General features: G+C 38.2%; 1 protein-coding gene across 1 annotated transcript in view; it reads left to right on the top strand.

Annotated features, from left to right (window-relative positions):
• ACAP1 (ArfGAP with coiled-coil, ankyrin repeat and PH domains 1) overlaps window positions 1-26,162 on the top strand; it is a 292,765-nt gene that overhangs the window by 248,554 nt on the left and 18,049 nt on the right. Inside the window, exons 18-20 of the mRNA XM_063449848.1 lie at window positions 8,016-8,200; window positions 8,277-8,386; window positions 8,912-9,022. Coding sequence (XP_063305918.1) covers window positions 8,016-8,200; window positions 8,277-8,386; window positions 8,912-9,022 — 406 coding nt within the window. The remainder of the gene's footprint in view (window positions 1-8,015; window positions 8,201-8,276; window positions 8,387-8,911; window positions 9,023-26,162) is intronic.

Raw genomic sequence — 26,162 nt, 5'->3', positions numbered from 1 at the left:
TGGTTCACTCTGAGTGACTGCAACTGGAGGTGTTCCTAGCTTTCAATGTAAACACTGTATTGTCTCAGAACATACAGTGTTTACATGAGAAAGGCTGCAGGGAGCTATAGATCTCACCTGAACAACCTCACTAAGCTGAAGTTGTTCAGGTGACTATAGTGTCCCTTTAACTGACAGAGCCACCTGTAATACAGAGCCTGACCAATAAAGGTACACCTGTGTGTAATACACAGCCTGACCAATAAAGGGTCCCCGTGTGTTTAATATACAGTCTATCCAATAGAAACACTTTCATTAGTCCCTTCTTACAGCTTTGATAGCTTTATGTCTATCCCACGCATGCGTAAACTCCCTCACTGTGTTAACCTCTACCACTTCAGCTGGAAGGCTATTCCACGCATCCACTACCCTCTCAGTAAAGTAATACTTCCTGATATTATTTTTAAACCTTTGTCCCTCTAATATAAGACTATGTCCTCTTGTTGTGGTAGTTTTTCTTCTCTTAAATATAGTCTCCTCCTTTACTGTGTTGATTCCCTTTATGTATTTAAATGTTTCTATCATATCCCCCCTGTCTCGTCTTTCCTCCAAGTTATACATGTTAAGATCCTTTAACCTTTCCTGGTATGTTTTATTGCGTAATCCATGAACTGATTCAGTAGCTCTACTACCTTTCTTGTGAATGGGCACAACATTCGCTAACTTCCAATCTTCTGGGACTACTCCTGTTATCAATGACTGGTTAAATAAATCTGTTAATGGTTTTGCTAGAACACCACTAAGCTCTTTTAATAACTTTGGGTGTATTTCATCAGGCCCCATCAACTTATTTGTCTTTACTGTTGACAGTTGAAATAGAAACTCTTCCTCTGTAAAGACACATGTAACAAATGACTCATTTGTCCTTTGTAGCGGAGCTCTGATACCACAATTAGGTATCTCCGCTATTCCTTCCTCGAACCCAATTTTCGGCACGCAGATCCCTTCAGTGGTTTAGAAATGCCATTCAAATTAAGTTTTGACCGGTCAGCCACGCAGTGATGCCCCAAAATAGTTCAATAGAAAACAAGGCAGAAACCGGTCATCTTTCGGGTGTTCTCCTACAAATACCGATGCATGCTCCGCCTAGTTCTAGGGAGTGAATGCTCCCCCTGTTCAGTAGTATATGCCTCCCGAACGCCGTTCTCCTAACTATTCAGGAAGTTGGATGGGCAACAGTACAAGTTTCCTGGGTGATCACGGGGTCGCGTAGCCGACAAACAGTTCCACACACTCGATGACCAAGTACCACTACGTGCATTAGAATGGTGGCATACGAATGGTGGCCACACAGGGAAAGCACTTGAGCGAATTGCTCATTTGTAGTTAACAATCAGGGGTGGTTGATGATTAAGGAGTGTGAATAAGGGGACTGTGGCAGCCATTCCAAGAAAAGAGGGGTTTCCGCCGCCAGAGATGTCCTTTCCCCCTAGTATGAGTAATGCTGTAGTATTCCCAAGCAGTAATCCAAGTGGTAATAAAGCAGGTATAGCTGTTCCCTATAAGCACGAGATGAGGCTCTGTGTTGAGGGTGAAGTAGAACTGGTTTAATGGGAGCCACATACAGCCTTATATGCAACTCCCCATGCAAGGGGTTTCTTGTTACATATTCCAGGGACATTCCCCACTGGACCTGAAAGGAGACTACAGTAAAACTTAATAATATTAACTCTCAGGTCCAGGACATGCATAACAAAAACACCCCAAAACACACACTTAACAATTGAAGGCTCCCTCAAGTCCTATATCCCCAAATAGGCTTGATCTGAGCACCCAACATATCCGAAACAGATCACACGAACGCAGCCGAAACGACACCAGGGTATAGTTTAGACCAACCACACATGAATCACCTGGCCATAAGAGTTCCATGAATTTAGGCCAGGCGGTCGGTCTCTCTTGGGAGTACAAAATACAATAAAATCACGAATATAACAGTTCATGCATACGCTGGTGGTGCGCCCCTCGTTCGGGAGTGTGCTCCCGCCGAACGCTGCTCTTCTCAGACGAATAGAACTGAACGTCCGTTTGGATTGAAGTCCCAGCGGTGTTTGCGTCATCGATTATAGTTCCATACACTCGGCGACCAAGCACCTCTGTACGCGTTCGCAGCTAAAGATGGCTGCCACCACGTGTTCGTTCATACGAACGGTGGCCACCCAGCCGACCACTTAGAACGTTGTGGTAATTGCGGTTACAAAGATGATAATGAGGGTTAAGAAGGTCAATGAGCGGCACACGACTGTTCTGGATGGTGTGTCTGTTCGGTACTTTTTCGGTATACGGACCAAATGGGACAATCTGTACGGGGATGTTCATATACCGTTCATACGAACGGAGGCCACCCAGCCGACCACTTAGAACGTTGTGGTAATTGCGGTTAGAAAGGTGATAATGAGGTAGTGCAACTTTTAAATAATCCCATTTCTCTTGGACTCCATTTAAACCGCTCCAGTATGATAATGATTCCTTTACACATTCTAATTTTAGAAAAGTCTTCTGTTTTCTGCCTAATCATGGCAGCATAAATTATGGGTTGCTCTGTCCTCAGGACCCGACCAGAACAGGACAGGAAACAGAATTCAAATGAGACCAAGTGTATAAAGGGTCCCTACTCCCTTCACACACCAGTCTTTTTTCTGTCCTCAGACAGACAGGAATTTCCCGATTTTAAATAGTTTTATTTTTTGGCCACCTTCCCATGTGCACCATGGATGTACCAGACAAAGTTCAGTATCTCTTTGTCTGAAGATCCCAGTAAACAGTCTGTTTATAATGGGACTAACAGGAATAGGTTAAAATTTTGTTATTTGAACTACATCGAGGGAATCTTCAAATATTCCTCCTTTACCGTAGATATTTATACAGCATGGAACAGAGGTAAAAAGTCAAGGGCATATATATTGTAAGTCCCTATCTATCCCCCTACACAGAGTGCCTACTTAATTTTAAGGAGATTGCTATTTGACAGACTAGCATTTTGTGTAAATTTGTCTTTTTTTCTACCGAATGCGCTTTATGTGCTCCTTTCAATATGTTCCTCTAGTTGTTTCTCCTTTCGTGGTAATTTATATAGCAGTTCATGTAAATTGGCGCGAACAAGTTGGCGTCCTGTCCTTGTTTCTATTTATTTTGTGTGGTTTCTTTCTTCGGTCTTGCCAATTCTAACTAACAGTACATTTGTTTCAATTCATGCCCTTCGTTTCTGTTTGTGAAAATTATTTTGTTCTGCAATAGAACTGAAGCAATAATTCTGTGGCTGCCTGGGAATCGATTTCAGTATTTCCAGGTTAGTATCTAAAAGGTGTAGATTCATGCTGAATATATTAGTTCTTTCCTGTAATAAAACTAAAAAGATATATTTTTTCTCTCTTCTCACTATAGTATGGTATCTCCTTCTGCCTCCAGACCCTCATTATCTAGAAACCCAAGGTGAACCAATATACTATAATTATATTGGGAATTAAAAGAGAGCAAAATGCACCCAGACATATTTGCATGGCCTTTTATTCTCGTTGCAGCCTAACCAGAAGCCGGGACAGATCTCCCAGAAAACACAAGGAAAAGAGCAATCGGTGTGTGGGCTGTAACCAGATAGCACCAGAAATGCCTAACTGAGGTTGCTGAAGTAAATATTAAAAGAACATCTCCTCAAGAGGAGCTAAAGGCCTGGATTTCCCAAGCTATTGTGGAACACTTTAAGGCTACAGCTAAAAGCATGGGTCAGTCTAAACGTTAACATTTTTGACAATTTCTTAAGAACCAAGTTCAGAAGATGAAGCAGTAGGCCCTGAATAAGATAAGGAGGAAATATATCACAGGACTATAGACTCCAGAATGCTGGACAGGCTGATTATTCTTATTAGAGACGCCTTAAAAATCCAGGAGGATGAATATCTGGAATCGGACAGATATTTTGAAGACTTGAAACCACCTAGGCCTTTGTGGCAAAACCAACCTCGCCACTGGGCATTGGAGAAGCCTGTTTGCCCACCTCCTGCCTGCTGACTATGGCCCCTGGGAGATTTGGTCCTTTAAATACAGTATTTGGGCATATTGTATTTTATTATGCTGCTGCTGGCCCTTTAAGAACCATCTAGGGACATACTGTGACTTTTGGGAACAATGCCCCTTTAAGACGGTGTCCCCAGTGTCCCCAGATTTATTTGGGACAATGCCCCTTTAAGACTTTGTCCCCAGTGTCCCCAGACTGTTAATATATTGTGTTCCTGGCTTTCTCCCACTTGGTTCAGTAAATGGGGCTTACTGAACCAGGTACCACACAGGTGGACCACCCAGAAGTGGAAATGTGCAGCAATTTACCTCCCAGGCTGGGAGCCTGCTGTAGGTAAATTGCCGAACGCTGGGTGGCCGCCATTCGACAAACGAACACGTGGTGGCGGCCATCTTTAATTCAGCTGAAGTTTTACCTTCTCCAGACTTCAATGCATTCGACAGTTCGAACGCCGTTCGACAGTTCATTCGACAGTTCGACAATTCGAATGGTTGTCGTTCGTGTGTCGTTCGTGCATCCATCAACGGAGGTACCCAGTCGGGGTGCCCGTCGATCTGTTACAGCCTTCATTTCCAGTCCATAATTATGTCAAGAATATGATACTTGAACAATGGAGAAAAACAGAAAAGATTACCTTAAAGAATAAGGCTTCTAGGATTTATCCGATCTCTTCGGAAGACTCCAAATGCTGGAGCTCTATCCCAAAAATAGATGCAGCAGTAATCTGTATGGCAAAGAGTACCACTCTCCCTATAGACTCGCTAGCATAACTCTGTGAACCAATGGAGAAAAGAATGGACTACATCCCCCATAATGCTCTTACACCCATAATGCTGGCAAAGCATCATGGGAGATGTAGTCCAAAACATCTGCCGTGCTGAAGGTTGCCTTTGCCTGATCTAGACGATATCCTTATAATAATCTTTCAACTTTTATCTTTCAGTAATCTTTCAACAAGGCAGTACTTCATACAGAGATGGCTCTCCAATGTCTCCAAAACCATGGTTGGATTGGGAATATGGAAAAAAGTTCTCTCACCCAATCTCACCGGATTATATATCTGGGAGCAGAAATAGACACTATGAAAGAAACTGTTAATATCTCCACATTCAAGGGAAAATTCAGAAGATTCTGAAAAAGAGATCCACATCAGCAAGAGATTATTGAGATTATGAGTCTTCTAGGATCACTCACTTCCACCATAGGGCTAATGAGGTGGGCTCAATGGAATTCCAGGACAATTCAAATGAATTTCCTTCTTCAATTCAGAAAACTAGAGAACAATTAGGACCAAGAAAGTCTGATTCCACAACACATAAAGAACCATCTAAGGTAGTGGCTATCAAGTCACAATCTCCAGAAAGGTTTCATTTAGAAGAACCAAACTACATTCCAACATAAGATTTAATAACCATCCACAAAGCTTTGAAATTCTTTCTTCCAGATCTTCAGAAGAAATGGGTTTCAATTTGGACAGACATCAGGGCAGTTGCAGCGTATGTCAATCATCAGGGGGGCACCAAGAGCAAACCTATAGTTGCCCGACTCCTCCCTACTATCTTTTTTGTGAATGGGCACAACATTCGCTAACGTCCAATCTTCTGGTACTACTCCTGTTAACAATGATTGGTTAAATAAATCTGTTAATGGTTTTGCTAGTACACCACTAAGCTATTTTAATAGCTTTGGGTGTATTCCATCAGGTCCCATTGACTTATTTGTCTTTACTTTTGACAGTTGAAATAGAACCTCTTCCTCTGTAAACTCACGTGTAATAAATGACTCATTTGTCCTTTTTCCTAACTGAGGTCCCTTTCCTTCATTTTCATCTGTAAATACTGAACAAAAATATTCATTGAGGCAGTCAACTAGGCCTTTATCCTCTTCTACATACCTTCCTTCATTTGTTTTTTAATTTAACTAATCCTTGTTTTACTTTTCTTTTCTCATTTATGTATCTAAAAAAAGTTTTGTGCCCCTTTTTTACTGACTGTGCTATTTTCTCTTCTGTGTGGGATTTGGAAGCTCTTATAACTTGCTTAGCCTCTTTCTGCCTAATCTTATAGGTCATTCTGTCTTCCTCACTCTGGGTTTTTTTTATAATTACTAAATGCTAACTTTTTGTTTTTTACTATTTTGGCCACATCTGCGGAGTACCACAGTGGTTTCTTGAAATTTTTGCTTTTACTGACAAGCCTAATGCAATTTTCTGTTGCCTTCAGTAGTGCAACTTTTAAATAATCCCATTTCTTTTGGACTCCATTTAAGTTGCTCCAGTCTGATAATGACTCCTTTACACATATTCTAATTTTAGAAAAGTCTGTTTTTCTAAAGTCTAAAACTTTTGTGTGGTGTGACTCAGTCACTGTTCTTATATTAAAACACACTGACTGAAAAATATCTCACATTTTTAACTACTCTTACTGCACAATGTGTTTAACAGCAAACACCACTTAGCCTTCACTGCTTGGCTGTGGGGCTCCAATACCTGAATGCCTCCACGTAAGCTCCCTCCTGCAAACGTGTCAGACTGGTGCCCTGCTGCAATCCTTCACTTGATACACTAAGGCCTCCTGCTGTCACTGCTATAACATGGACCATGCCTCTGTGTATATTTCAATTCTTCCTCAGAATTAAAGGGACATTATAGTCACCAGAACAGCTACAGCTTATTGAATTTGTTCTGGTGAGTAGAATCATTACCTTCAGGCTTTTTAATGCAATCACTGCATTTTCAGAGGAAAATAAGGTGTTTTAATTGCTTTTAAGGGAGCTAAGGGGGGGGGGGGGGCACCTAAATGGGGGGTTTAGCACTATAGTGTTAGGAATACCTGTTTGTGTTCCTTTAAGGAGCTAGTGGATAACTAGGGGTTAAACTGGCCTTGGCTTATTGTAACAATATGTAAGAATTCCCTGATTTTATTGGCACAATCGTCTCCTCGTGGTCAGTGTTTTCTCCTTAACCCCTAACTCCTGGAGCAGATAAGATAAGGTAATCCTGGTAAGGTGATATGGCAGAGGTGTGTGGGGTAAGGCATTCCAACCCTCACAGAATATAAAGGGAACTCCCCAGATCTTTCTTACATCATCCCAGGAATGCGGGGACCAAGAGGTCCACAAACTCTATTAGTGGTCACTGAACAACCCACACAGGACATACAGTCCTCAATAGAACCAACATACAATGTTGGACAAGGACTAGCCTTTGGTGGCATGTCCTTAAAAATGTGGTGAAATCCATATAAATAGAAACAAACACACATAACTTGAAGAACAAACAAAATAATAATGCAGATAAACAGATGTAACTGTAGTTTGTAATTATACAAATCAAGGAATGTTTTCCAACAGAGGTGAAACTGAAACATTCCTTGATTTGTATAATTACAAACTACAGTTACATCTGTTTATCTGCATTATTATGTTGTTTGTTCTTGTCCAACATTGTTGGTTCTATTGAGGACTGTATGTCCTGTGTGGGTTTTTCAGTGACCACTAATAGAGTTTGTGGACCTCTTGGTCCCCGGATTCCTGGGATGATGTAAGAAAGATCTGGGCCTGAGAGCCGCAGGTGCCTATTCAGCTGTTAGCGGACTCTGCACAGTTTCAAGCAGTGTGCTTGTGCCATGTCTAAGAGTTGAACTAATATTGGGAAGCAAAGGAGAAAGCAAAGTTCTGTTCAGTCACTGATCCAGGAGACAGTCTTGTAGCCCAAATCCATATCAGCAGGAACAGCAGGAGGATTGTACTCTCTGCACTAGGAACAAATCAGACATGAAAGTTGGTGCTTAGAGGGGCCTTTTAAGCTGTCATCATTGCCAACATTATTTACCACTAAAATATTAAAAAATAGATTATTATTTTCAGATTGTAATGTTTTTAAAACACTTTCTTATTAGCATTTGTGTGTGATTTGTATATGCTCTAAATCCCACTCATTCTGAACTTTGACATCCCATAGGAGCACCATCTGGTTGTGGAGAAGGGACTGATGTACGTAGCCTTCACCCTGGGGCTCTCCTATACCGCGCTGCAGAGCATCGCTACCTCCCAACTATGGCAGACGCCCTTGCTCATGGTGCGGATGTTAACTGGGTGCGGAGTGACGAAGATGGTAAAACTCCACTGATCCGGGCTGTGCTCTCGGTGAGTTGCATCCTCTAAATTCAGATGGCGTGGTCTCTGTCCTGACGATATGATTATTTTCTCATTCTGCCTCCAGGATTCACTTGTTGCCTGTGAATTTCTTCTCCAAAACGGGGCGGGTGTCAACCAGGCAGATAAAGATGGACGGGGACCGCTGCACCATGCCACCCTGCTGGGGTACACAGGGTATGAGTGATACTCAATCCATAATGCTTTGCACCTAGAGAAAGGCACACAAAGGGATCAGTAAAATAATAATTCTCCTTCTCCTGATTTTACCTTCATTCCTGACCCTTGACCTCCCTCCCAATATGGCTTCTCCTTTTTGTACCCAACTTGCCATCCGTCCTGCTTTTCAGCCCCATCCTGTACGTCTTGCCATTTCTCTGTCACAATCTTCCTTATATACTGCATCCTTTCTGTATTTGTTTCACTCTCTCCCGCAAGGCCCTGTTTCTCCCATTCCTCTTATTATAATGTGTAAAATAAACGGAATAAATGGTGTTTTATGGTCAGAAGATGGTCTGAGCTCTAATTGGATTAACTCTGATCACTTCCGTCCATTGCTGCTTCTCAGCTCCTTATTCTCCGATTCATTCATTCTCTCCAATCACGTCCCTTACTTCCTATCTGTCCCTCATTCTCTGACTCTCATTCATTCTCATTCACTCCTTATTAAATGGTGTCTCTATTTATTGTCTCTGTCTCCAGGTTGGCGTGTCTGTTTTTGAAGCGGGGAGCAGATATTAACGCATTGGACAGTTCTGGGAAAGATGTTCTGTCTATTGCTATCGAAATGGCCAATGCAGACATTGTAACCCTGTGAGTGGCTTCAAACTACCGTGTGCCCTGCTTCTATCTATCTATGGATTTATATAGTGTATAAACAGAGCGAGCCCTGCTTCTATCTATCTATGGATTTATATAGTGTATAAACAGAGCGAGTCCTGCTTCTATCTATGGATTTATATAGTGTATAAACAGAGCGAGCCCTGCTTCTATCTATCTATGGATTTATATAGTGTATAAACAGAGCGAGTCCTGCTTCTATCTATCTATGGATTTATATAGTGTATAAACAGAGCGAGCCCTGCTTCTATCTATCTATGGATTTATATAGTGTATAAACAGAGCGAGTCCTGCTTCTATCCATCTATGGATTTATATAGTGTATAAACAGAGCGAGTCCTGCTTCTATCTATGGATTTATATAGTGTATAAACAGAGTGAGCCCTGCTTCTATCTATGGATTTATATAGTGTATAAACAGAGCGAGCCCTGCTTCTATCTATGGATTTATATAGTGTATAAACAGAGCGAGCCCTGCTTCTATCTATCTATCTATGGATTTATATAGTGTATAAACAGAGCGAGCCCTGCTTCTATCTATCTATCTATGGATTTATATAGTGTATAAACAGAGCGAGCCCTGCTTCTATCTATCTATGGATTTATATAGTGTATAAACAGAGCGAGCCCTGCTTCTATCTATCTATGGATTTATATAGTGTATAAACAGAGCGAGCCCTGCTTCTATCTATGGATTTATATAGTGTATAAACAGAGTGAGCCCTGCTTCTATCTATCTATGGTTTTATATAGTGTATAAACAGAGCGAGCCCTGCTATCTATCTATCTATGGATTTATATAGTGTATAAACAGAGCCAGTCCTGCTTCTATCTATCTATGGATTTATATAGTGTATAAACAGAGCGAGCCCTGCTTCTATCTATCTATGGATTTATATAGTGTATAAACAGAGCGAGTCCTGCTTCTATCTATGGATTTATATAGTGTATAAACAGAGCGAGCCCTGCTTCTATCTATCTATGGATTTATATAGTGTATAAACAGAGCGAGTCCTGCTTCTATCTATCTATGGATTTATATAGTGTATAAACAGAGCGAGCCCTGCTTCTATCTATCTATGGATTTATATAGTGTATAAACAGAGCGAGTCCTGCTTCTATCCATCTATGGATTTATATAGTGTATAAACAGAGCGAGTCCTGCTTCTATCTATGGATTTATATAGTGTATAAACAGAGTGAGCCCTGCTTCTATCTATGGATTTATATAGTGTATAAACAGAGCGAGCCCTGCTTCTATCTATGGATTTATATAGTGTATAAACAGAGCGAGCCCTGCTTCTATCTATCTATCTATGGATTTATATAGTGTATAAACAGAGCGAGCCCTGCTTCTATCTATCTATCTATGGATTTATATAGTGTATAAACAGAGCGAGCCCTGCTTCTATCTATCTATGGATTTATATAGTGTATAAACAGAGCGAGCCCTGCTTCTATCTATCTATGGATTTATATAGTGTATAAACAGAGCGAGCCCTGCTTCTATCTATGGATTTATATAGTGTATAAACAGAGTGAGCCCTGCTTCTATCTATCTATGGTTTTATATAGTGTATAAACAGAGCGAGCCCTGCTATCTATCTATCTATGGATTTATATAGTGTATAAACAGAGCGAGTCCTGCTTCTATCTATCTATGGATTTATATAGTGTATAAACAGCGTCAGCCCTGCTTCTATCTATCTATGGATTTATATAGTGTATAAACAGAGTGAGTCCTGCTTCTATCTATCTATGGATTTATATAGTGTATAAACAGAGCGAGCCCTGCTTCTATCTATCTATGGATTTATATAGTGTATAAACAGAGCGAGTCCTGCATCTATCTATCTATGGATTTATATTGTGTATAAACAGAGCGAGCCCTGCTTCTATCTATGGATTTATATAGTTTATAAACAGAGCGAGTCCTGCTTCTATCTATCTATGGATTTATATAGTGTATAAACAGAGCGAGCCCTGCTTCTATCTATGGATTTATATAGTGTATAAACAGAGCGAGTCCTGCTTCTATCTATCTATGGATTTATATAGTGTATAAACAGAGCGAGCCCTGCTTCTATCCATCTATGGATTTATATAGTGTATAAACAGAGTGAGCCCTGCTTCTATCTATCTATGGATTTATATAGTGTATAAACAGAGCGAGCCCTGCTTCTATCTATGGATTTATATAGTGTATAAACAGAGCGAGCCCTGCTTCCATCTATGGATTTATATAGTGTATAAACAGAGCGAGTCCTGCTTCTATCTATCTATGGATTTATATAGTGTATAAACAGAGCGAGTCCTGCATCTATCTATCTATGGATTTATATTGTGTATAAACAGAGCGAGCCCTGCTTCTATCTATGGATTTATATAGTGTATAAACAGAGCGAGTCCTGCTTCTATCTATGGATTTATATAGTGTATAAACTGAGCGAGCCCTGCTTCTATTCATCTATGGATTTATATAGTGTATAAACAGAGCGAGCCCTGCTTCTATCTATCTATGGATTTATATAGTGTATAAACAGAGCGAGTCCTGCTTCTATCCATCTATGGATTTATATAGTGTATAAACAGAGCGAGTCCTGCTTCTATCTATCTATGGATTTATATAGTGTATAAACAGAGCGAGCCCTGCTTCTATCTATCTATGGATTTATATAGTGTATAAACAGAGCGAGTCCTGCATCTATCTATCTATGGATTTATATTGTGTATAAACAGAGCGAGCCCTGCTTCTATCTATGGATTTATATAGTTTATAAACAGAGCGAGTCCTGCTTCTATCTATCTATGGATTTATATAGTGTATAAACAGAGCGAGCCCTGCTTCTATCTATCTATGGATTTATATAGTGTATAAACAGAGCGAGTCCTGCTTCTATCTATCTATGGATTTATATAGTGTATAAACAGAGCGAGTCCTGCATCTATCTATCTATGGATTTATATTGTGTATAAACAGAGCGAGCCCTGCTTCTATCTATGGATTTATATAGTTTATAAACAGAGCGAGCCCTGCTTCTATCTATCTATGGATTTATATAGTGTATAAACAGGGCGAGTCCTGCTTCTATTCATCTATGGATTTATATAGTGTATAAACAGAGCGAGCCCTGCTTCTATCTATGGATTTATATAGTGTATAAACAGAGCGAGCCCTGCTTCTATCTATCTATGGATTTATATAGTGTATAAACAGAGCGAGCCCTGCTTCTATCTATCTATGGATTTATATAGTGTATAAACAGAGCGAGCCCTGCTTCTATCCATCTATGGATTTATAAAGTGTATAAACAGAGCGAGTCCTGCTTCTATCTATGGATTTATATAGTGTATAAACAGAGCGAGTCCTGCTTCTATCCATCTATGGATTTATATAGTGTATAAACAGAGCGAGCCCTGCTTCTATCTATGGATTTATATAGTGTATAAACAGAGCGAGCCCTGCTTCTATCCATCTATGGATTTATATAGTGTATAAACAGAGCGAGTCCTGCTTCTATCTATGGATTTATATAGTGTATAAACAGAGCGAGTCCTGCTTCTATCTATGGATTTATATAGTGTATAAACAGAGCGAGTCCTGCTTCTATCTATGGATTTATATAGTGTATAAACAGAGCGAGCCCTGCTTCTATCCATCTATGGATTTATATAGTGTATAAACAGAGCGAGCCCTGCTTCTATCTATCTATTGATTTATATAGTGTATAAACAGAGCGAGTCCTGCTTCTATCTATCTATGGATTTATATAGTGTATAAACAGAGCGAGTCCTGCTTCTATCTATCTATGGATTTATATAGTGTATAAACAGAGCGAGCCCTGCTTCTATCTATCTATGGATTTATATAGTGTATAAACAGAGCGAGTCCTGCTTCTATCTATCTATGGATTTATATAGTGTATAAACAGAGCGAGCCCTGCTTCTATCTATCTATGGATTTATATAGTGTATAAACAGAGCGAGTCCTGCTTCTATCTATGGATTTATATAGTGTATAAACAGAGCGAGCCCTGCTTCTATCTATCTATGGATTTATATTGTGTATAAACAGAGCGAGCCCTGCTTCTATCTATCTATGGATTTATATAGTGTATAAACAGAGCGAGCCCTGCGTCTATCTATCTATGGATTTATATAGTGTATAAACAGAGCGAGCCCTGCTTCTATCTATCTATGGATTTATATAGTGTATAAACAGAGCGAGCCCTGCTTCTATCTATCTATGGATTTATATAGTGTATAAACAGAGTGAGCCCTGCTTCTATCTATCTATGGATTTATATAGTGTATAAACAGAGCGAGCCCTGCTTCTATCCATCTATGGATTTATATAGTGTATAAACAGAGCGAGTCCTGCTTCTATCTATCTATGGATTTATATAGTGTATAAACAGAGCGAGTCCTGCATCTATCTATCTATGGATTTATATTGTGTATAAACAGAGCGAGCCCTGCTTCTATCTATGGATTTATATAGTGTATAAACAGAGCGAGTCCTGCTTCTATCTATCTATGGATTTATATAGTGTATAAACAGAGCGAGCCCTGCTTCTATCTATCTATGGATTTATATAGTGTATAAACAGAGCGAGCCCTGCGTCTATCTATCTATGGATTTATATAGTGTATAAACAGAGCGAGCCCTGCTTCTATCTATCTATGGATTTATATAGTGTATAAACAGAGCGAGCCCTGCTTCTATCTATCTATGGATTTATATAGTGTATAAACAGAGTGAGCCCTGCTTCTATCTATCTATGGATTTATATAGTGTATAAACAGAGCGAGCCCTGCTTCTATCCATCTATGGATTTATATAGTGTATAAACAGAGCGAGTCCTGCTTCTATCTATCTATGGATTTATATAGTGTATAAACAGAGCGAGTCCTGCATCTATCTATCTATGGATTTATATTGTGTATAAACAGAGCGAGCCCTGCTTCTATCTATGGATTTATATAGTGTATAAACAGAGCGAGTCCTGCTTCTATCTATGGATTTATATAGTGTATAAACTGAGCGAGCCCTGCTTCTATTCATCTATGGATTTATATAGTGTATAAACAGAGCGAGCCCTGCTTCTATCTATCTATGGATTTATATAGTGTATAAACAGAGCGAGTCCTGCTTCTATCCATCTATGGATTTATATAGTGTATAAACAGAGTGAGCCCTGCTTCTATCTATGGATTTATATAGTGTATAAACAGAGCGAGCCCTGCTTCTATCTATCTATGGATTTATATAGTGTATAAACAGAGCGAGTCCTGCATCTATCTATCTATGGATTTATATTGTGTATAAACAGAGCGAGCCCTGCTTCTATCTATGGATTTATATAGTTTATAAACAGAGCGAGTCCTGCTTCTATCTATCTATGGATTTATATAGTGTATAAACAGAGCGAGCCCTGCTTCTATCTATCTATGGATTTATATAGTGTATAAACAGAGCGAGCCCTGCTTCTATCTATCTATGGATTTATATAGTGTATAAACAGAGCGAGTCCTGTATCTATCTATCTATGGATTTATATTGTGTATAAACAGAGCGAGCCCTGCTTCTATCTATGGATTTATATAGTTTATAAACAGAGCGAGCCCTGCTTCTATCTATCTATGGATTTATATAGTGTATAAACAGGGCGAGTCCTGCTTCTATTCATCTATGGATTTATATAGTGTATAAACAGAGCGAGTCCTGCTTCTATCTATGGATTTATATAGTGTATAAACAGAGCGAGCCCTGCTTCTATCTATCTATGGATTTATATAGTGTATAAACAGAGTGAGCCCTGCTTCTATCTATCTATGGATTTATATAGTGTATAAACAGAGCGAGCCCTGCTTCTATCCATCTATGGATTTATAAAGTGTATAAACAGAGCGAGCCCTGCTTCTATCTATGGATTTATATATTGTATAAACAGAGCGATCCTTGCTTCTATCTATCAATGGATTTATATAGTGTATAAACAGAGCGAGCCCTGCTTCTATCTCTGGATTTATATAGTGTATAAACAGAGCGAGTCCTGCTTCTATTCATCTATGGATTTATATAGTGTATAAACAGAGCGAGCCCTGCTTCTATCTATGGATTTATATAGTGTATAAACAGAGTGAGCCCTGCTTCTATCTATCTATGGATTTATATAGTGTATAAACAGAGCGAGCCCTGCTTCTATCTATCTATGGATTTATATAGTGTATAAACAGAGCGATCCTTGCTTCTATCTATCAATGGATTTATATAGTGTATAAACAGAGCGAGCCCTGCTTCTATCTATGGATTTATATAGTGTATAAACAGAGCGAGTCCTCCTTCTATTCATCTATGGATTTATATAGTGTATAAACAGAGCGAGCCCTGCTTCTATCTATCTATGGATTTATATAGTGTATAAACAGAGTGAGCCCTGCTTCTATCTATGGATTTATATAGTGTATAAACAGAGCGAGACCTGCTTCTATCTATCTATGGATTTATATAGTGTATAAACAGAGCGAGCCCTGCTTCTATCTATCTATGGATTTATATAGTGTATAAACAGAGCGAGTCCTGCTTCTATCTATCTATCTATGGATTTATATAGTGTATACACAGAGCGAGCCCTGCTTCTATCTATCTATGGATTTATATAGTGTATAAACAGAGCGAGCCCTGCTTCTATCTATGGATTTATATAGTGTATAAACAGAGCGAGCCCTGCTTCTATCTATCTATGGATTTATATAGTGTATAAACAGAGCGAGTCCTGCTTCTAACTATGGATTTATATAGTGTATAAACAGAGCGAGCCCTGCTTCTATCTCTGGATTTATATAATGTATAAACAGAGCGAGTCCTCCTTCTATTCATCTATGGATTTATATAGTGTATAAACAGAGCGAGCCCTGCTTCTATCTATCTATGGATTTATATAGTGTATAAACAGAGTGAGCCCTGCTTCTATCTATGGATTTATATAGTGTATAAACAGAGCGAGACCTGCTTCTATCTATCTATGGATTTATATAGTGTATAAACAGAGCGAGCCCTGCTTCTATCTATCTATGGATTTATATAGTGTATAAACAGAGCGAGTCCTGCTTCTATCTATCTATCTATGGATTTATATAGTGTATACACAGAGCGAGCCCTGCTTCTATCTATCTATGGATTTATATAGTGTATAAACAGAGCGAGCCCTGCTTCTATCTATGGATTTATATAGTGTATAAACAGAGCGAGCCCTGCTTCTATCTATCTATGGATTTATATAGTGTATAAACAGAGCGAGCCCTGCTTCTATCTATGGATTTATATAGTGTATAAACAGAGCGAGCCCTGCTTCTATCTATCTATGGATTTATATAGTGTATAAACAGAGCGAGCCCTGCTTCTATCTATCTATGGATTTATATAGTGTATAAACAGAGCGAGCCCTGCTTCTTTCTATCTATGGATTTATATAGTGTATAAACAGAGCGAGTCCTGCTTCTATCTATCTATGGATTTATATAGTGTATAAACAGAGCGAGCCCTGCTTCTTTCTATCTATGGATTTATATAGTGTATAAACAGAGTGAGCCCTGCTTCTATCTATCTATGGATTTATATAGTGTATAAACAGAGTGAGTCCTGCTTCTATCTATCTATGGATTTATATAGTGTATAAACAGAGCGAGCCCTGCTTCTATCTATCTATGGATTTATATAGTGTATAAACAGAGCGAGCCCTGCTTCTATCTATCTATGGATTTATATAGTGTATAAACAGAGCGAGCCCTGCTTCTATCTATCTATGGATTTATATAGTGTATAAACAGAGCGAGCCCTGCTTCTATCTATCTATGGATTTATATAGTGTATAAACAGAGCGAGCCCTGCTTCTATCTATGGATTTATATAGTGTATAAACAGAGCGAGCCCTGGTTCTATCTATGGATTTATATAGTGTATGAACAGAGCGAGCCTTGTTTCTATCTATGAATTTATATAGTGTATAAACAGAGCGAGCCCTGCTTCTATCCATCTATGGATTTATATAGTGTATAAACAGAGCGAGCCCTGCTTCTATCTATCTATGGATTTATATAGTGTATAAACAGAGCGAGCCCTGCTTCTATCTATCTATGGATTTATATAGTGTATAAACAGAGCGAGCCCTGCTTCTATCTATGGATTTATATAGTGTATAAACAGAGCGAGCCCTGCTTCTATCTATCTATGGATTTATATAGTGTATAAACAGAGCAAGCCCTGCTTCTATCTATGGATTTATATAGTGTATAAACAGAGTGAGTCCTGCTTCTATCCATCTATGGATTTATATAGTGTATAAACAGAGCGAGCCCTGCTTCTATCTATCTATGGATTTATATAGTGTATAAACAGAGCGAGCCCTGCTTCTATCTATGGATTTATATAGTGTATAAACAGAGCGATCCTTGCTTCTATCTATGGATTTATATAGTGTATAAACAGAGCGAGCCCTGCTTCTATCTATCTATGGATTTATATAGTGTATAAACAGAGCGAGCCCTGCTTCTATCTATGGATTTATATAGTGTATAAACAGAGCGAGCCCTGCTTCTATCTATGGATTTATATAGTGTATAAACAGAGCGAGCCCTGCTTCTATCTATCTATGGATTTATATAGTGTATAAACAGAGCGAGCCCTGCTTCTATCTATCTATGGATTTATATAGTGTATAAACAGAGCGAGCCCTGCTTCTATCTATGGATTTATATAGTGTATAAACAGAGCGAGCCCTGCTTCTATCTATCTATGGATTTATATAGTGTATAAACAGAGCGAGCCCTGCTTCTATCTATCTATGGATTTATATAGTGTATAAACAGAGCGAGCCCTGCTTCTATCTATGGATTTATATAGTGTATAAACAGAGCGATCCTTGCTTCTATCTATCAATGGATTTATATAGTGTATAAACAGAGCGAGCCCTGCTTCTATCTCTGGATTTATATAGTGTATAAACAGAGCGAGTCCTGCTTCTATCTATCTATGGATTTATATAGTGTATAAACAGAGCGAGTCCTGCTTGTATCCATCTATGGATTTATATAGTGTATAAACAGAGCGAGCCCTGCTTCTATCTATGGATTTATATAGTGTATAAACAGAGCAAGCCCTGCTTCTATCTATCTATGGATTTATATAGTGTATCAACAGAGCGAGCCCTGCTTCTATCTATGGATTTATATAGTGTATAAACAGAGCGAGTCCTGCTTCTATCCATCTATGGATTTATATAGTGTATAAACAGAGTGAGCCCTGCTTCTATCTATCTATGGATTTATAAAGTGTATAAACAGAGTGAGTCCTGCTTCTATCTATGGATTTATATAGTGTATAAACAGAGTGAGCCCTGCTTCTATCTATGGATTTATATAGTGTATAAACAGAGTGAGCCCTGCTTCTATCTATGGATTTATATAGTGTATAAACAGAGCGAGTCCTGCTTCTATCTATCTATGGATTTATATAGTGTATAAACAGAGCGAGCCCTGCTTCTTTCTATCTATGGATTTATATAGTGTATAAACAGAGCGAGCCCTGCTTCTATCTATCTATGGATTTATATAGTGTATAAACAGAGCGAGCCCTGCTTCTATCTATCTATGGATTTATATAGTGTATAAACAGAGCGAGCCCTGCTTCTATCTATCCATCTATGGATTTATATAGTGTATAAACAGAGCGAGTCCTGCTTCTATCTATCTATGGATTTATATAGTGTATAAACAGAGCGAGCCCTGCTTCTATCTATGGATTTATATAGTGTATAAACAGCGCGAGCCCTGCTTCTATCTATCTATGGATTTATATAGTGTATAAACAGAGCGAGCCCTGCTTCTATCTATCTATGGATTTATATAGTGTATAAACAGAGTGAGCCCTGCTTCTATCTATCCGTCTATGGATTTATATAGTGTATAAACAAAGCGAGCCCTGCTTCTATCTATCTATGGATTTATATAGTGTATAAACAGAGCGAGTCCTGCTTCTATCTATCTATGGATTTATATAGTGTATAAACAGAGCGAGTCCTGCTTCTATCTATCTATGGATTTATATAGTGTATGAATAGAGCGAGCCCTGCTTCTATCTATCTATGGATTTATATAGTGTATAAACAGAGCGAGCCCTGCTTCTATCTATGGATTTATATAGTGTATAAACAGAGCGAGCCCTGCTTCTATCTATCCATCTATGGATTTATATAGTGTATAAACAGAGCGAGCCCTGCTTCTATCTATCTATGGATTTATATAGTGTATAAACAGAGCGAGTCCTGCTTCTATCTATCTATGGATTTATATAGTGTATAAACAGAGCGAGTCCTGCTTGTATCCATCTATGGATTTATATAGTGTATAAACAGAGCGAGCCCTGCTTCTATCTATCTATCTATGGATTTATATAGTGTATAAACAGAGCGAGCCCTGCTTCTATCTATGGATTTATATAGTGTATAAACAGCGCGAGCCCTGCGTCTATCTATCTATGGATTTATATAGTGTATAAACAGAGCGAGCCCTGCTTCTATCTATCTATGGATTTATATAGTGTATAAACAGAGTGAGCCCTGCTTCTATCTATCTATGGATTTATATAGTGTATAAACAGAGCGAGCCCTGCTTCTATCTATCCATCTATGGATTTATATAGTGTATAAACAAAGCGAGCCCTGCTTCTATCTATCTATGGATTTATATAGTGTATAAACAGAGCGAGTCCTGCTTCTATCTATCTATGGATTTATATAGTGTATAAACAGAGCGAGTCCTGCTTCTATCTATCTATGGATTTATATAGTGTATGAATAGAGCGAGCCCTGCTTCTATCTATCTATGGATTTATATAGTGTATAAACAGAGCGAGCCCTGCTTCTATCTATCTATGGATTTATATAGTGTATAAACAGAGCGAGCCCTGCTTCTATCTATCCATCTATGGATTTATATAGTGTATAAACAGAGCGAGCCCTGCTTCTATCTATCTATGGATTTATATAGTGTATAAACAGAGCGAGTCCTGCTTCTATCTATCTATGGATTTATATAGTGTATAAACAGAGCGAGTCCTGCTTGTATCCATCTATGGATTTATATAGTGTATAAACAGAGCGAGTCCTGCTTCTATCTATCTATCTATGGATTTATATAGTGTATAAACAGAGCGAGTCCTGCTTCTATCCATCTATGGATTTATATAGTGTATAAACAGAGCGAGCCCTGCTTCTATCTATCTATGGATTTATATAGTGTATAAACAGAGCGAGCTCTGCTTCTATCTATGGATTTATATAGTGTATAAACAGAGCAAGCCCTGCTTCTATCTATCGATGGATTTATATAGTGTATAAACTGAGCGAGCCCTGCTTCTATCTATGGATTTATATAGTGTATAAACAGAGCGAGCCCTGCTTCTATCCATCTATGGATTTATATAGTGTATAAACAGAGCGAGCCCTGCTTCTATCTATCTATGGATTTATATAGTGTATAACCAGAGCGAGCCCTGCTATCTATCTATCTATGGATTTATAAAGTGTATAAACAGAGCGAGTCCTGCTTCTTTCTATCTATGGATTTATATAGTGTATAAACAGAGTGAGCCCTGCTTCTATCTATGGATTTATATAGTGTATAAACAGAGCGAGTCCTGCTTCTATCTATGGATTTATATAGTGTATAAACAGAGCGAGTCCTGCTTCCATCTATGGATTTATATAGTGTATAAACAGAGCGAGTCCTGCTTCTATCTATGGATTTATATAGTGTATAAACAGAGCGAGCCCTGCTTCTATCTATCTATGGATTTATATAGTGTATAAACAGAGCGAGCCCTGCTTCTATCTATCTATAGATTTATATAGTGTATAAACAGAGCGAGCCCTGCTTCTATCCATCTATGGATTTATATAGTGTATAAACAGAGCGAGCCCTGCTTCTATCCATCTATGGATTTAAATAGTGTATAAACAGAGCGAGCCCTGCTTCTATCCATCTATGGATTTAAATAGTGTATAAACAGAGCGAGCCCTGCTTCTATCCATCTATGGATTTATATAGTGTATAAACAGAGCGAGCCCTGCTTCTATCTATCTATGGATTTATATAGTGTATAAACAGAGCGAGCCCTGCTTCTATCTATCTATGGATTTATATAGTGTATAAACAGAGCGAGCCCTGCTTCTATCTATCTATGGATTTATATAGTGTATAAACAGAGCGAGCCCTGCTTCTATCCATCTATGGATTTATAAAGTGTATAAACAGAGCGAGTCCTGCTTCTATCTATGGATTTATATAGTGTATAAACAGAGCGAGTCCTGCTTCTATCTATGGATTTATATAGTGTATAAACAGAGCGAGCCCTGCTTCTATCTATCTATGGATTTATATAGTGTATAAACAGAGCGAGTCCTGCTTCTATCTATCTATGGATTTATATAGTGTATAAACAGAGCGAGCCCTGCCTCTATCTATCTATGGATTTATATAGTGTATAAACAGAGCGAGTCCTGCTTCTATCTATCTATGGATTTATATAGTGTATAAACAGAGCGAGTCCTGCTTCTATCTATCTATGGATTTATATAGTGTATAAACAGAGCGAGCCTTGCTTCTATCTATGGATTTATATAGTGTATAAACAGAGCGAGTCCTGCTTCTATCTATCTATGGATTTATATAGTGTATAAACAGAGCGAGCCCTGCTTCTATCTATGGATTTATATAGTGTATAAACAGAGCGAGTCCTGCTTCTATCTATCTATGGATTTATATAGTGTATAAACAGAGCGAGCCTTGTTTCTATCTATGGATTTATATAGTGTATAAACAGAGCGAGTCCTGCGTCTATCTATCTATGAATTTATATAGTGTATAAACAGAGTGAGTCCTGCTTCTATCTATCCATCTATGGATTTATATAGTGTATAAACAGAGCGAGTCCTGCTTCTATCTATCTATGGATTTATATAGTGTATAAACAGAGCGAGCCTTGCTTCTATCTATGGATTTATATAGTGTATAAACAGAGCGAGTCCTGCTTCTATCTATCTATGGATTTATATAGTGTATAAACAGAGCGAGCCCTGCTTCTATCTATGGATTTATATAGTGTATAAACAGAGCGAGTCCTGCTTCTATCTATCTATGGATTTATATAGTGTATAAACAGAGCGAGCCTTGTTTCTATCTATGGATTTATATAGTGTATAAACAGAGCGAGTCCTGCGTCTATCTATCTATGAATTTATATAGTGTATAAACAGAGTGAGTCCTGCTTCTATCTATCCATCTATGGATTTATATAGTGTATAAACAGAGCGAGCCCTGCTTCTATCTATCCATCTATGGATTTATATAGTGTATAAACAGAGCGAGTCCTGCTTCTATCTATCTATGGATTTATATAGTGTATAAATAGAGCGAGTCCTGCTTCTATCTATGGATTTATATAGTGTATAAACAGAGCGAGCCCTGCTTCTATCTATCTATGGATTTATAAAGTGTATATACAGAGCGAGTCCTGCTTCTATCTATGGATTTATATAGTGTATAAACAGAGCGAGTCCTGCTTCTATCTATGGATTTATATAGTGTATAAACAGAGCGAGCCCTGCTTCTATCTATCTATGGATTTATATAGTGTATAAACAGAGCGAGCCCTGCTTCTATCTATCTATGGATTTATATAGTGTATAAACAGAGCGAGCCTTGCTTCTATCTATCTATGGATTTATATAGTGTATAAACAGAGCGAGCCCTGCTTCTATCTATCTATGGATTTATATAGTGTATAAACAGAGCGAGCCTTGCTTCTATCTATCTATGGATTTATATAGTGTATAAACAGAGCGAGCCCTGCTTCTATCCATCTATGGATTTATATAGTGTATAAACAGAGCGAGCCCTGCTTCTATCTATCTATGGATTTATATAGTGTATAACCAGAGCGAGCCCTGCTATCTATCTATCTATGGATTTATAAAGTGTATAAACAGAGCGAGTCCTGCTTCTTTCTATCTATGGATTTATATAGTGTATAAACAGAGTGAGCCCTGCTTCTATCTATGGATTTATATAGTGTATAAACAGAGCGAGTCCTGCTTCTATCTATGGATTTATATAGTGTATAAACAGAGCGAGTCCTGCTTCCATCTATGGATTTATATAGTGTATAAACAGAGCGAGTCCTGCTTCTATCTATGGATTTATATAGTGTATAAACAGAGCGAGCCCTGCTTCTATCTATCTATGGATTTATATAGTGTATAAACAGAGCGAGCCCTGCTTCTATCTATCTATAGATTTATATAGTGTATAAACAGAGCGAGCCCTGCTTCTATCCATCTATGGATTTATATAGTGTATAAACAGAGCGAGCCCTGCTTCTATCCATCTATGGATTTAAATAGTGTATAAACAGAGCGAGCCCTGCTTCTATCCATCTATGGATTTAAATAGTGTATAAACAGAGCGAGCCCTGCTTCTATCCATCTATGGATTTATATAGTGTATAAACAGAGCGAGCCCTGCTTCTATCTATCTATGGATTTATATAGTGTATAAACAGAGCGAGCCCTGCTTCTATCTATCTATGGATTTATATAGTGTATAAACAGAGCGAGCCCTGCTTCTATCTATCTATGGATTTATATAGTGTATAAACAGAGCGAGCCCTGCTTCTATCTATCTATGGATTTATAAAGTGTATAAACAGAGCGAGTCCTGCTTCTATCTATGGATTTATATAGTGTATAAACAGAGCGAGTCCTGCTTCTATCTATGGATTTATATAGTGTATAAACAGAGCGAGCCCTGCTTCTATCTATCTATGGATTTATATAGTGTATAAACAGAGCGAGTCCTGCTTCTATCTATCTATGGATTTATATAGTGTATAAACAGAGCGAGCCCTGCCTCTATCTATCTATGGATTTATATAGTGTATAAACAGAGCGAGTCCTGCTTCTATCTATCTATGGATTTATATAGTGTATAAACAGAGCGAGTCCTGCTTCTATCTATCTATGGATTTATATAGTGTATAAACAGAGCGAGCCCTGCTTCTATCTATGGATTTATATAGTGTATAAACAGAGCGAGTCCTGCTTCTATCTATCTATGGATTTATATAGTGTATAAACAGAGCGAGCCTTGTTTCTATCTATGGATTTATATAGTGTATAAACAGAGCGAGTCCTGCGTCTATCTATCTATGAATTTATATAGTGTATAAACAGAGTGAGTCCTGCTTCTATCTATCCATCTATGGATTTATATAGTGTATAAACAGAGCGAGTCCTGCTTCTATCTATCTATGGATTTATATAGTGTATAAACAGAGCGAGCCTTGCTTCTATCTATGGATTTATATAGTGTATAAACAGAGCGAGTCCTGCTTCTATCTATCTATGGATTTATATAGTGTATAAACAGAGCGAGCCCTGCTTCTATCTATGGATTTATATAGTGTATAAACAGAGCGAGTCCTGCTTCTATCTATCTATGGATTTATATAGTGTATAAACAGAGCGAGCCTTGTTTCTATCTATGGATTTATATAGTGTATAAACAGAGCGAGTCCTGCGTCTATCTATCTATGAATTTATATAGTGTATAAACAGAGTGAGTCCTGCTTCTATCTATCCATCTATGGATTTATATAGTGTATAAACAGAGCGAGCCCTGCTTCTATCTATCCATCTATGGATTTATATAGTGTATAAACAGAGCGAGTCCTGCTTCTATCTATCTATGGATTTATATAGTGTATAAATAGAGCGAGTCCTGCTTCTATCTATGGATTTATATAGTGTATAAACAGAGCGAGCCCTGCTTCTATCTATCTATGGATTTATAAAGTGTATATACAGAGCGAGTCCTGCTTCTATCTATGGATTTATATAGTGTATAAACAGAGCGAGTCCTGCTTCTATCTATGGATTTATATAGTGTATAAACAGAGCGAGCCCTGCTTCTATCTATCTATGGATTTATATAGTGTATAAACAGAGCGAGCCCTGCTTCTATCTATCTATGGATTTATATAGTGTATAAACAGAGCGAGCCTTGCTTCTATCTATCTATGGATTTATATAGTGTATAAACAGAGCGAGCCCTGCTTCTATCTATCTATGGATTTATATAGTGTATAAACAGAGCGAGCCTTGCTTCTATCTATCTATGGATTTATATAGTGTATAAACAGAGCGAGTCCTGCTTCTATCTATCTATGGATTTATAAAGTGTATATACAGAGCGAGTCCTGCTTCTATCTATGGATTTATATAGTGTATAAACAGAGCGAGCCCTGCTTCTATCTATCTATGGATTTATATAGTGTATAAACAGAGCGAGCCCTGCTTCTATCTATCCATCTATGGATTTATATAGTGTATAAACAGAGCGAGTCCTGCTTCTATCTATCTATGGATTTATATAGTGTATAAACAGAGCGAGCCCTGCTTCTATCTATCTATGGATTTATATAGTGTATAAACAGAGCGAGTCCTGCTTCTATCTATCTATGGATTTATATAGTGTATAAACAGAGCGAGCCCTGCTTCTATCTATCTATGGATTTATATAGTGTATAAACAGAGCGAGTCCTGCTTCTATCTATCTATGGATTTATATAGTGTATAAACAGAGCGAGTCCTGCTTCTATCTATCTATGGATTTATATAGTGTATAAACAGAGCGAGCCTTGCTTCTATCTATGGATTTATATAGTGTATAAACAGAGCGAGTCCTGCTTCTATCTATCTATGGATTTATATAGTGTATAAACAGAGCGAGCCTTGTTTCTATCTATGAATTTATATAGTGTATAAACAGAGCGAGCCCTGCTTCTATCCATCTATCTATGGATTTATATAGTGTATAAACAGAGCGAGCCCTGCTTCTATCTATCCATCTATGGATTTATATAGTGTGTAAACAGAGCGAGTCCTGCTTCTATCTATCTATGGATTTATATAGTGTATAAACAGAGTGAGCCCTGCTTCTATCTATGGATTTATATAGTGTATAAACAGAGCGAGTCCTGCTTCTATCTATGGAT

The sequence above is a fragment of the Pelobates fuscus genome, chromosome 3 (assembly GCF_036172605.1).
Source record: "Pelobates fuscus isolate aPelFus1 chromosome 3, aPelFus1.pri, whole genome shotgun sequence".
NCBI lineage: Eukaryota > Metazoa > Chordata > Amphibia > Anura > Pelobatidae > Pelobates > Pelobates fuscus.
This window is presented reverse-complemented; position numbering and strand designations above follow the sequence as displayed.